Below are 13,113 nucleotides of genomic sequence, written 5' to 3' on the forward strand. Positions count from 1 at the left end.
ATGGAGATGGTTTTAAGGCACGTGGGGGCAACTGCTTGGGCAAGTGACAGGTTGAAGATGTCAGTCCAGGCCCTGAGGACGCGCCCGGGGATGCCGCCAGGGCCAGCCGCCTTACGTGCATTAGTCCTACTCAGTGCCACGTACACGTCGTAGGGGGTGAGTGTGAGGGATTGGTGATCAGCAGGGAGCACAGCCTTGATGGCTGTCTCTAGATTGTCCCTGTCGAAGCGGCCAAAGAAGTGGTTAAGCTCCTCAAGAAAGGAGGTGTCGCTGGATGTGGGGGTGGTGTTGGTGGGTCTATAGTCCGTGATGGCCTGGATGCCTTGCCACATGCGTCGGGGGTCGGAGTTGTTAGGGGTAAACTAGGGGGTCACTGTCCGAAAATAAGAAATCAGGAAAAGTTGTTACCTCTGAGACAGTGAATTATTGGAATTCTCTATTTGTTAAGTCTCTTAGTTCAGTCTATTGAACATCATGTATAGGAAAGAATTACGGATGCTGGCTTAAATTGAAGGTAGACACAAAATGCTGGAGTAACTCAGCGAGACAGGCAGCATCTCTGGATCATCAGAGATGCTGCCTGTCCCGCTGAGTTACTCTGTGTCCACCTATTAAACATCATGATATATTTTAAAGGAATCATGGGATGTGTCATGGAGGTTAAAGATCAGCCATGGTTTCAGTGTGATTAGACCAATGGGCTAAATGGGCAACTCATCTATTTTTCCAAGTTCTTATATAAATTAAATGGTGGATGTTTTATAATTAGTGCTATTTATACAGCCCTCAAGTTGTTAACGGAATTATAGATATTGTAAGCAGGTATGTGCAAATAGATTAGGGACGGAGGAGCTGTGCTCACACCAGTGGCTTCAGTGCCAGACATTCCAACGTAAAGGGAGTAAACTGTAAAGGGGGTGTTTTCATTTAGGGATCGATTGATACATAATGACGAGACCGTGGATAGTTTGCTGTTTACTGAGACACTCCAACAAACATCTCTCAGCATTATCTCCTCACTGCATTGGTAATACTTTAGTTGAATTTTGGAACCAGAAGGTCCGATGCGCTATTTTTCGAGTTCTTAACCGGCAGTAATAGTCACCGTCCCTCTTCAGTCTGAATTTCTTATTATAGTGTTGGCAAAAATAAATTTTATGAACGCAGGAAAATATTTTGGAACGTGCTTTATTAATCCTAATGTATAAAATGTTGTTCTATAGTGCTATGCACAACTTTGGATTGTAAGAAGATGTCTCAAATATTATTACATCTAAGGTTTACATACAATTTTGGTTCAAAGTTTGATAGGTGTTCTGGACCCTTCCAGACCTCTGCAATTCTATGATTTCCCTTTCCACCCATCCTGTCCATCCCACACTTAAGCCATTGTATGCAGCTACTCTGTTAAAACATATGCAACGAGCACTCAACATGTTTCATAATTCCTACATTAAATGTTGTGGATGGACACATTTAATCGTCACACCCGATTTTATCCCCGGAATTTTATCAACAGAAATTGGCAAGCCACCTTGATGGTATATCCCTTCTGATTTTCGCTGTTTCTTGTATCTGGTGAGACAGCCATGCAGCCTGTACTAAAGTACAGTTTTGTTTCAAATACCAAGCCCAATAAGTGGACCAGAGTCAAGATTCTTTTGTGCTCGAAGATAGAGTAACTTAATTAATCTGAAAAAGGGTCTCGACCCGAAACGTCACCCATTCCTTCTCTCCAGAGATGCTTTGTGTCCCGCTGAGTTACTTCAGCATTTTGTGTGTATCTTTGGTTTAAACCAGCATCTGCAGTTCCTTCCTACACATTCTTTTGTGTTTCCTGTCTTCTCGGAGTGTAGAGAGGCTCCATAAATCTAGATGTTGATTTGGTGAAAAATGGTTAAGAAAATTAAGAAAGTGAAGAAAACCATTGCTTCTGTTTCCAAGGTGTGACAATTCAGGTGTAATGCAATTTAATGCTAACCCTGGTAGCATACCTCACCATGCCCAACCTTCCTATCCCAGCCTGTACAGAGATCTTGCTTGGCCAGGTAGCTCAAATCATTCAGCAGTTCAGGTATTTTGAAAACTTTTGCTAGAACTGGGGAAAACCCAACAACGTCTAGACTAGGAAATTCCTTGCATGTGACGAGGGACTAGCAAATGGATGATTGGAAGGTTGCCAGCTTGGGGAGCATTGATTTATTCTGCCTGTGCAGCCAGCTCTTGATAGAATATAAATACCAACAGTGGTGTTCAGTCAGTGGTTTAGACAATCTGATGGAAGGTATAGAAATCAAGTTTCAGGGAAAGGGGGAAAAGGTTGAAAGTCAGATTTCCAGTGGTGCTAGAGACCAACATTACATTTCAGAGTTCCCGCTTGCTGTCGGAAATACAACCTGTTGCATTTCCACAAAATTTGAGGAATATAATTTGGACAGCACACTTTCATGTTCTGGCAATTGCACTGAAAACTTCTCAGCTGTAATTAAACATTTTTTGAATCAGTACTTGTCTTGGTGTGTAATCTATTTTGTTTATTTATGCTAAACTCTATAGCCAAGTAGCAGAGATATTACTGTATTAATCAGACGAGGAAAAGGTATATTTTGATTGACTATGGACCCTTCCCAACAATATATTTGAGAATGACCACTAGACATATAAACACTCAATGGGGCAAAACCCGGAATACTTTTTACAGATGGCAAGTTACAAAGCAAGTACAAGATTATTCAATACAAATTTAGCACTTGTAGATTTGTTGGGAGAGTGTGAATATGGTCGCCAAAGAATACATTTGAAGCAAATACTGGGTTCATTTAAAAATTAGCTACATTTTATCCTTAGAAGGAGCTGGTGAGATAAATGTTTATCACAAAAAAGGATAAGCATCTACTCCCGAGGTATTTGCTTTTGGATTAAATATGGCAGCTGTGATGTACAAACTGCCTTTTTTTATTGATGCTTGCTCATGTCAGGTAATTGAAGTTTAATGGAAGGATTGAAGAAAAATATGAAAAAATCAGCTTTTTTTCTGGCCGGAGTGGTTTCCTATTTTTGTTTATTGCCCAGTGGAACTTATTGCCAAAAGTATGAAGGTTTTGAAGAGTCCAAGTGGCCTATTTGAAGGCTGATGTTGGGAGCTTTATCATCTGTAGATGTGTAGAATATGGAATGTAAATAGATAGGGTACATTTTTATAAAAAGGTGTGTTTAGTATATCTGTCTGATTTATCATGTCTTTAATTGAAGAGATGTCAAACAGTAACTTACCGCTGTTCTAATTAAATTTTGTGTTGTGTCTTATACTTATGGAATGTGACAAGTTAGCAATTATCTCAAATAACAGAATTATTACATCATTTCACAGAAGCCAGTCATTTGACCCATCAATCTATGGCTGGCTATATGTAAAATATCCAGCTATTCTATCTCCCAAACCTGCAAATATTTGCCTTTGAAAATCGTACTAACTCCTTAAAAATAAAATCTGCCACCTATGACTTTTCCGTCAGCCTGCCTACTTCCTTGAAATCTATCAAAACCTCCTCACAGTTTTATGTTTTCCGCAGATTTGAAAATTACGCCCTGTGCACTCAAGTTCAAGGTATAAAGAAAAGCAGTGGTCTTAATACTGATCCCTGATGGACATGCTGTACACTTGCCTTCAGTTGAAGGGCATCCTGTAACTACTATCGGTTTCTTATTAGTTAGCCAATTTTCTGTCAGTCGACGCAACTTTTGAAGCCACTGGCCCACTATATTGGCAAGTGGCCTTTGGAAGCCCATAAGTATCTCATCAATCACATTTTCTTCACCACTCCTCTTGCTTCATAGGAACACACTATCACTATATGTAGCCACAATTTGTTTTAGCAAAACTATGCTGGCTCTTTCTAATCATTCTGCACTTGTCTAAGTTACTGCTGATTCTGTCCTGGTTTATTTTTCTCACCACCGAGATCAAACTGACTTGCAACTTTGTTCAAAAAAGGTATAACAGTTGCAATTTCTGGCCCTAGGTATTCTAATAGAAAGATGTTTGGAGGATTATGGCCAGGACCACAGAAATGTTCTCTTTCTTGAGCAAATGGAATGTGGGGGGTGGAAGGATGGTGGGGAAAAACAGGAGCACACCTGGACAAATTGAATCAGTTGTGATCTTATTGAATGACAATACTAGTTCAAGGGACCAATTGAGGTTACTTGCGCTGACACAGGAGTAAGCTCCACCGCCCACTGTCCTGCTATTCATCGCCTGCTGACCCGCTCTGCTCTATGATCTTCGCTCTTGAGCTGTCCTGCTTCTGGCGGCAGTCTGAATCTAAGGATTTGCGGGAAGCGGCTGACATGAGCGAGGCCGGCGAGCGGCAGTAGAGAGGTGTTCAGACGGAGAGCACTGCCAGAGGTGTGCGGTCCGGCAGAAGGCACTGAAGTTACGGCCAGTTCCGCTGTTCCGTCCCGGCGGCCACCCAAGCTACTTCTCTCCCCAGCCACAATGCGGTGGCTCCGTGCCCATAGCGCCGTGGCAGCAGTGAGTGAGTGAGTTGCTGGCATGGTCCCCGACCCTCTTCTTCTCAACGCTCCTGCCAGTGCTGACCCGGGCCAGACTCCCCACACGCTGTGAAAGGAACTCTTTCCCCCCCCCCCCCCCCCAGCGGCGCTGTCCTTTTCCAGCCGCTTCCCATCAGCTGCCAGCAATGAGGGTTGGACTTGGCTATCCCTCAGTACAGCAACATCGTTCTTGATGTTGCCATACTGAGGGATAGCCAAGTCTATCTTTCTTGGCGAACAACCTAACCGTCGGCCTCCAAGACGCAGGAAAAATGTTGCGCCTTATTTTTGGGTAGAAAATAGCATCTTCAATGCCGGGAAATAGGATAAATCTTTTCTCCTTCATCTTGAACCTATGTCCTTTGGTCCTCAATTCCCCCTCCTCTGAGCAAGAGACTCTGTGCATCCACCCAATCTGTTCCTCTCATGATTATGTACACCTCTATCAGCATCTTCAATATTGGAGCACACCTTAGAATATCAGTCTGCAGTTTTGTGCAGATGTGGATTGTTTTCCATGAAATGCCAGAGATTGAGGGGCGGCCTGATCGAAGTGTATAAAATTATGAGACGTAGATAGGATAGACAGTTGGAATCTTTTTCCCAGAGTGTAAATATCAAAAGACGAGAGGCTGTAGTTTTAAGGTGAAAGGGGTAAAGTTTAAGGGAGACTTGTGAGGTTTTTACACGGAAGATGGTAGGTGCCTGAAACACGCTGCCAGCATTGCTGGAAGAGGCAGATATGGTAGTAGTGTTTGAGAAGCTTTTGGGCAGATAGGCACATGTTATGTTGGGAGTTGAGGAATACGGTTCATGTGCAGGTAGATGAGTTTCTAGGCATTATGTATGGCACAGACATTATATGCTGAAAGGCTTATTCCTGTGCTGTACTTTTCTGTTCCAACAAATAGCTAGAACCTTGTCGTTATCAATCTATGTTCTCCAGAGAAACTGCCTGACCTGCTGAGTTACTCCAGCACTTTGTCTCTTTATGTGTTCAGCATCTGCAGTTCCTTGTTTCTACTCTGAATCATAAATTCCGTGGTATTTAATTCCCCTTGCTGATGTTGATTTTCTCAATTACTTGCTTTACCTGCACGTTTACCTTTTGTGAATCATGAACCCAGATCCTTCTGTATTTCAGATTCGGCAATCTCAACAATTAGAAGTCAAACCTCTCATTTAAAACATTTCAATATGTGTTAAGATCATCTTGTGAGGGCATGGAGATCCCATAATGTAACCAATGCTGTTAAATTATGTCCCCCGTCCCCCCCTCCCCGGTCTAAATCTCAGCTATATTCAGAGTAAGTGTTTTGAGTCACGCAAAACCATTCTTAAAAACTGCTGTTTTATTGATCTACATTTTGGGATGGGAACTTGTGATGCAGATATGTTCTTTGAAGAATTTAAGCTATTTTAGGTGAAGCACTTTTTCCCCCTGCCCCTTACCGTTCAATCCCACGCCTAATAAAAATGGTGTGCAGACATTCCTTAAGTTTTCAAGTGATGACAATAAAAACAAGCCAACAGAATTGCTATGGACTAAAGATAATAATAATAATAATAAATTTTATATTTAATGGGCGCCTTTCATACAAAATCTCAAGGACACCTTACATAGTAATCGGAATAAAAACATATAATCAGAGTAAAACAAGTAATTAAAGACATCACAATGACACAAATTAAAAACAGAATTCAATCCAAAAACAGAAAATCAAAAACACAGTGTGAAGAGAGAGCAGCGGCAACCAATTCGTGCCAGCGTCCACTCTCTCTTCACGGCAGCCATCTTGGACACAGACCTACAAGACTACAGTTAGACAAAAAAAATCATCCCCCCACAGTGGATAGCACTGTGGAGGAAGGCACAATGTCCAGTCCCCACCCCATGTTCACCCCAAAGTCAGGCCTATTGGGGCCACCGCAATTGCCTCTACGGAGGCCCGATGTCCCTGGCCGTTCTCACCGGGTGGTCTTGCCCCGGCGTCGGGAGAGTCCTTTCGGCGGCTGGGCCACTTGGAACGGCCGCTTCTTGGTTGGAGCCCGCGGCTGCCGAAGCCGACAAGGCCGCGCCGGTTTGGCGCTCCTAGGCTCCAGATGAAAAAGTCGGCGACCGCTCTCCTCACTGCCGCCTTGCCGCCTCTACGCACGCCGCCTCTCCGCTCCGCAAACCCGCAGCCCGGAGATGTTGCTCACGGCGGTCCAGCTCGCCAGAGCTCCAGCGCGGCGACCCAGGCAAGGCATCGCCCGCTCCGCTCCGCTCCGCTCCAGCGCTCCAATGCAGTGCCGCCACGCAGGCCGAGGTGCTGGGTGGTTCCCGCCAAGAAACGGCGCTCCAAGCCCGCAGGTAGGCCACGACGACGGGTCGACGGGCAGCCCGGAAAAAAGGCTGCCACACCGACCAGGTAGGGACCTATAAATAAAGTAACACCTACCCCCCCACATTAAAAGACCATATCCCCTACAAACAAAAAAACAGGACTCAATAAAAACTAGAAAAAAAACGAATTTAAGACGGACGGCTGCTGCTAGCAGCCGTTCACCAAGATGGCTCCTCCTCCACCAAGATCCACCTTTATTTTTTTTAATGGAATGAAAATTTGCTTTTTCTATTAGCTATTGCTATTTTGGATTCCAAATGACACATGCAGTGTATAGGATCAGGAATTATCATTATACCGTATTATAATAACACTTGTAGATTTTATTTCCTGGGTAGAGTTGTAAAGTCTGTGTAAAAGAAAGACAATGGAGAAATGCTGTTTCTGACCTTTATTCAAACATTACAGCGTCTAAGTCATGGAATAGAGAAAAGTAATTAATAGTACTTGAACGAGTGTGGTTTAGTGAAATGAGAGCCAGCATCAGTGTATGCCTTCACTTTGACTTTTACGATGGAAGGAATATCATTGAAGCAGCTGAAAATAGGCCATTGCTGTTTCGAATGCCTGTAGAGATCAAATGGTGCTGGGATAATTGACCTGTAACAAGAAAAGCCAATTTCCATTTGTTGGTGTTATTTTTCCCTTGATGTCCATTCATTTCAGTGCTCCTAATGCCACACTTAGTCATATGTTTTCTTGATATCAGGGATATCAGGGGCAGTCATTATCTCTACAAATTCACCTATTTGAATTTGGACCAAGGCTTTAATAAAGTGGTTCTGGTGAATTCCACACAGCATCAGTGAATATTGATGACTAAGTGGTGCTTGATGTCACTTGCTGATAAGTGAAAGTATCCTGGGCAATGATTGGTCAGAGATGAAAAGCATGGAATAATCTGAAATAAATCTGAAAATGCGAGAAATGCTGAGCTGGTCAGGCATAACTTTGGAAAGAGGAACAAAGTTTGAAGTTGAAAGAGGGTTTTAACAAATGATCCTTAATATCAAATGTTAAAGCTGCTGCCCTGTTCACTGATGCTGCCAAACCTAGTCAAGTCAAGTTTATTTGTCACATACACATACACATACGAGATGTGCAGTGAAATGAAAGTGGCAATGCTGATCATCTACTTGGTGTTTCCAACATTTTTAGTAATTAACTGGATTGGATTTGCGAGCATTGTTCAGCAGTGTTTCCCAAGGGTTGGTCTAATGCGCACAACCTAATGGATATAAATTACTTTGAAGTTTGATAATAGTATCATTACAAAATTTGATTTACATAGCACAAAAGTAAAAGTGAGATGATACTGATAGACCATCAAGAGTAGATAAAGAAACTACTGAAATGAGCAAATACGTGCAAGGTGGAATTCACAGCCAGAAAGGGTAATGGAAGCATATTGAGTTATTTGAAATTGGAAACCTGAGGGATAAAGATTATTGCATGGAAATGGGACGTGTTAGATTCATGTCGCAGAAGAATCTATTAAGCTCTATTCCTAACCCGCAGTTTTGAAGAATTTGTGGCTTCCATTTAAAATGATTCTTCTATTTCTCCCATTTCCATAGAGCCAAATGTACGATCCATTATATTATTGATGTATTTAATTAAATTATTTTGGAAATAATGTTATTTTTTAATTTTTAGAATCCAAACCTAAATTTTAAGGAGGTGACATACGAGCTGGATCATCTAGGATTCACCCTTCGTGACAGCAAAGGTCTGCAAATTGTAGTATATGGAATCCAGAAAGGGATGGGGATCGAAGTCTTTCCTGTTGATCTAATTTACCGGCCTTGGAAACATGCAGAAGGACAGGTATAGTGATAAAATTAGAAATTGTTGGTTGCTATTTAAAATAATTTATTGAACTGGGACATTTGGTTGATTTCTCAGCTAGATGACTTCCTGGCTCTTTTCTGACGTCCTAGCTTGATGAGGCTTTACAGGCAATTGTATCCCCTCATTTCATTGTCACCCTTGTTGATATGTGTGCCCTTTCCCTTTTGCATCAATCCTTTGCGCAAAGAGACTGTAATGTCTATAGATGCAAATTAACTCTGCCTTTTCACTTTCCTATGAGAAATAGCAATATGCCTGCATTTCTTCACGTTGTCTGAATTACTACTTTTAGTTAGAATGTTGTTAAAAACCCTATTCCAGAGATGTGTACAAAAATCTATGTTGAGACTTTTGATACAGTATTGAGGAAGTGCTTCATTGACAGTTACCATCTTTCAGAGGTGACATCCAGCAAGGTCCTATGTGCCCCCTTAGATGTATCAAAACTATTCTAAAGGTGCTGTTCTGAAGAAGAACACAGGGTTTTCCCAGTGATCTGGCTGAAATTTCTCCCACAGTCCACATCACTTGCAAGTAAATTATCTAGTCTTCATCATATGGAGCTTGTGATTGCTACAAGTGCTTTTTGTATTATCAACAATGCTAAATTATAAAGTGATTTGCAAAGATTTGTGGCCATGGAATGCAAAACATAAACCCTTGTTGACTAACTATTTCCTCATATGATGGTGATTTCTAGTTAAATAATTCCATGGCAGCCATACATTCATGGTGTGTATTTCATTTGTCCATCCTTCATTTAAGGCTTGATACTAAAGACTAGGCTCACCTCTTTTTGTGTTTTATATGGATGTATTTGACACTCAGTAAAATTGAATAGATGTGAAATTAGCAAGTGCAGAAGCAAAAAACGGAAGTGTCAAATGTAAAGGTCAGTAAAGCTGAAGACAACTTCCCCCAAAGGAAATAGTTGTTGAACAGTAAATTAGAAACTGAATCCATGGCTTGCTCTCTGTTTATGGCCAATCTAGGTCTCCTGATAATTTGGTCTCTTCCTTTACTGAGCAAAGGCGATTGGAAAGTGATTGGAGATGTTGTTTGACTAATTATTGATTTGAAGAATTGTGCCTTGCAATCTTTTGAATGCTTGGAACATTAACCATTTAATGTTTTTTAGAACTGAGGCTAAATTTTCCAATGTTGCACATTCCATTGTAAAATCAAATTTTTGAACAGATGTATAAGACAAAAATGATGCAGTTGGATAAAACTTTAGTTTCTATTTCTTCCAAAGGATTTAAGTTTATAATAATGAGTTCAAACTTGCATATCTTTTTCTTAAGCGTTTGCATGGGCAAACTTGCTCAGTTGACCATTATATCATGAATTGCAATTATTGGCACCATACAATTCAATTGGCATTAGTCAGTATTTGCAGGATTAAGTATTGATATTATTATAGACAGTGAAAAGCTGTTGTGCCTGAATGTTAATTTGAAAACACTCTTACAAATATTCCCTTTGATCTTAATTCTTGGTTTAAATCTTTTTAGGATTTCTGACTTAAGGTCATAAGGAATAGGAGTAGGATTAGGCCATTCAGCCCATCAAGTCTACTCTGCCACTCCATCATTGCTGATCTACAGTGCTCTCCATAATGTTTGGGACAAAGACCCATCATTTATTTGCCTCTGTACTTCACAATTTGAGATTTGTAATAGAAAAAATTCACATGTGGTTAAAGTGCACATCGTCAAATTTTAATAAATGCTAGTTTTATACATTTTGGTTCCACCATGTAGGAATTACAGCAATGTTTATACATACTCCCCCCACCCCCCCCCCCCCAATTTCAAGGCACCATAATGTTTGGGACACAGCAATGTCATGTGAATGAAAGTAGTCATGTTTATTTGTTCGATATCCTTTACATGCAATGACTGCTTGAAGTCTGCGATTCATGGGCATCACCAGTTGCTGGGTCTCTTCTCTGGTAATGCTCTGCCAGGCCTGTATTGCAGACATCTTTAGCTTATGTTTGTTTTGGGGGCTAGTTCCCTTCAATTTTCTCTTCAGCAGAAAAAAGCCATGCCCAATTGGATTCAGATCGGGTGATTGACTTGGCAACTCAAGATTTAACATTTTTTTTAGCTTTGGAAAAACTCCTTTGTTGCTTTAGCAGTATGTTTGGGATCATTGTCTTGCTGTAGAATGAACTGTCGGCCAATGAGTTTTGCGGCATTTGTTTGAACTTGAGCAGATAGGATGCGTCTATACACTTCAGAATTCATTATACTACCATCAGCAGTTATATCATCAATGAAGATAAGTGAGCCAGTACCTTCAGCAACCCAGGCCATAGCACCCCCACCACTGTTTCACAGATGAGGTGGAATGCTTTGGATCTTGGGCAGTTCCTTCTCTCCTCCACACTTTGCTCTTGCCATCACTCTGATTTAAGTTAATCTTTGTCTTATCTGTCCACAAGACCTTTTTCCAGAACTGTGGTTGCTCTTTTAAGTACTTGGCAAACTGTAACCTGGCCATCTATTTTTGCGGCTAACCAGTGGTTTGCATCTTGCAGTGTAGCCTCTGTATTTGTGTTCATGATGTCTTCTGCGGACAGTGGTCATTGACAAATCCACACCTGACTCCTGAAGAGTGTTTCTGATCTGTCGGACAGGTGTTTGGGGATTTTTCTTTATTATAGAGATAATTCTTCAGTCATCAACTGTGGAGGTCTTCCTTGGCCTGCCAGTCCCTTTGCGATTAGTAAGCTCACCAGTGCCCTCTTTCTTCTTAATGATGTTCCAAACAGTTGATTTTGGTAAGCCTAAGGCTTGGCTGATATCTCTAACAGTTTTGTTCTTGTTTCTCAGTCTCATAATGGCTTATTTGACTTTCATTGGTACACCTTTGGTCCTCATGTTGATAAACAGCAATAAAAGTTTCCAACGGTGATGGAAAAACTGGAGGAAAGACTAGGTGCCGAGAGCTCTCTTATACTTGCATGAAGGAGGCAATTAAACACACACGAGCAATTACAAACACCATGTGTCCCAAACATTATGGTGCCCTGAAATGGGGAGAACTATGTATAAACACAGCTGTATTTTGTACAGAGGCAAATAAATAAATGATGGGTCTTTGTCCCAAACATTATGGAGGGCACTGTATCTCTCCCTCCTAATCCCATTCTCCTGCCTTCTCCCCCAAACCTCTGACACCTCAAATTTTTATTTGAAAGTCGCTTAAATGCCAAGCAATTTTTTTTGATTATCAGTGAATGGTGCTAATAGTCAACCATTTGCTAATTCCAAAGTCATATACTGCTGCATGTTAAATTGTTTATTTTACATTTTCATTCATTGGAAGACTAATTTGTAATTATTGATCTTTGTACTGATAGATTTATGAGACCTGGAGGAGGGAACATTCATAAAAAGTAGTTGATGTAGCATTACAGATTGGGAAAGAAAAGAGTAATTTTTTTAGACTGATTTTATTTAACTTTTTAAGATAATATTATTGAAAAATTGTGTGGGAAATTTGGTTTCCATTTATGCAGTTTTTACTTTAGAAATAGATACCTGAAAAGAAAAATACATTGATGGCACTGCTTTATTTTCTGGCCTTGATAAAGCAGCTTTGTACTTTTTCTACTTTCTCCTCTGGTTCGGAATTATATATGGCAGAGGGCAGAGTATTCTGAAATGATTCCTTAAAGTGCTTGTCGTAAGGTAACAGTGATTTCTCACTATTGCAGGTCTGAATTTAGAAACAATAGTAATGAAAACAAATAGTAATGCAAACAAAATTATAATGCCATGATTCTTTATCTTTGAAATAATATTTCTGGAGAAGTAAGGAGGGAATGTTTTTCTTTAAAAGTACTGGAAAGGGAGAAGGTTCACTTGAAACTTGCAATGCTTTGAGAGGGTAGGTAACTGGTTCGTGAAAGGTTAATAAATTCATAAATTATATGAGCAGAATTGGACCATTCGGCCCATCAAATCTACTCCACCATTCAATCATGGCTAATCACCTTCAAAAGGTGCACTATGTAAGATCTCAATGTCAGATTCTGGGGTTTATATATTGGGAAATCTTTGTTTTTAAAAGATGGAGATGAGGTTGGGTTTGCCATGGGTATCCTAAAATAACTAAGTTGCACCTTTTTGTTAATTTAGCTCTCCTTTATTCATCACTCATTAATGAACCCAGATGTCTTCTGTTTTGCTGACTACCCATGTCATTCTGTTGTGACGGACATTTTGAAAGCCCCTCCAGAGGATGACAACCGGGAAATTGCTACATGGTATGTACCTCTCCTGAAAGTAGTGTTACCATGTAGAGATGC

General features: G+C 40.8%; 1 protein-coding gene across 16 annotated transcripts in view; it reads left to right on the forward strand.

The window, feature by feature from the left end:
* The window catches only part of cnot1 (CCR4-NOT transcription complex subunit 1), a 159,926-nt gene that overhangs the window by 45,453 nt on the left and 101,360 nt on the right, over positions 1–13,113 (forward strand). For all 16 annotated transcript variants that reach the window (XM_033035982.1, XM_033035993.1, XM_033035984.1 and 13 more), the window contains 2 exons: positions 8,598–8,768; positions 12,944–13,071. In XM_033035982.1, coding sequence (XP_032891873.1) covers positions 8,598–8,768; positions 12,944–13,071 — 299 coding nt within the window. The remainder of the gene's footprint in view (positions 1–8,597; positions 8,769–12,943; positions 13,072–13,113) is intronic.

The sequence above is a fragment of the Amblyraja radiata genome, chromosome 17 (assembly GCF_010909765.2).
Source record: "Amblyraja radiata isolate CabotCenter1 chromosome 17, sAmbRad1.1.pri, whole genome shotgun sequence".
NCBI classification, from domain to species: Eukaryota; Metazoa; Chordata; class Chondrichthyes; order Rajiformes; family Rajidae; genus Amblyraja; species Amblyraja radiata.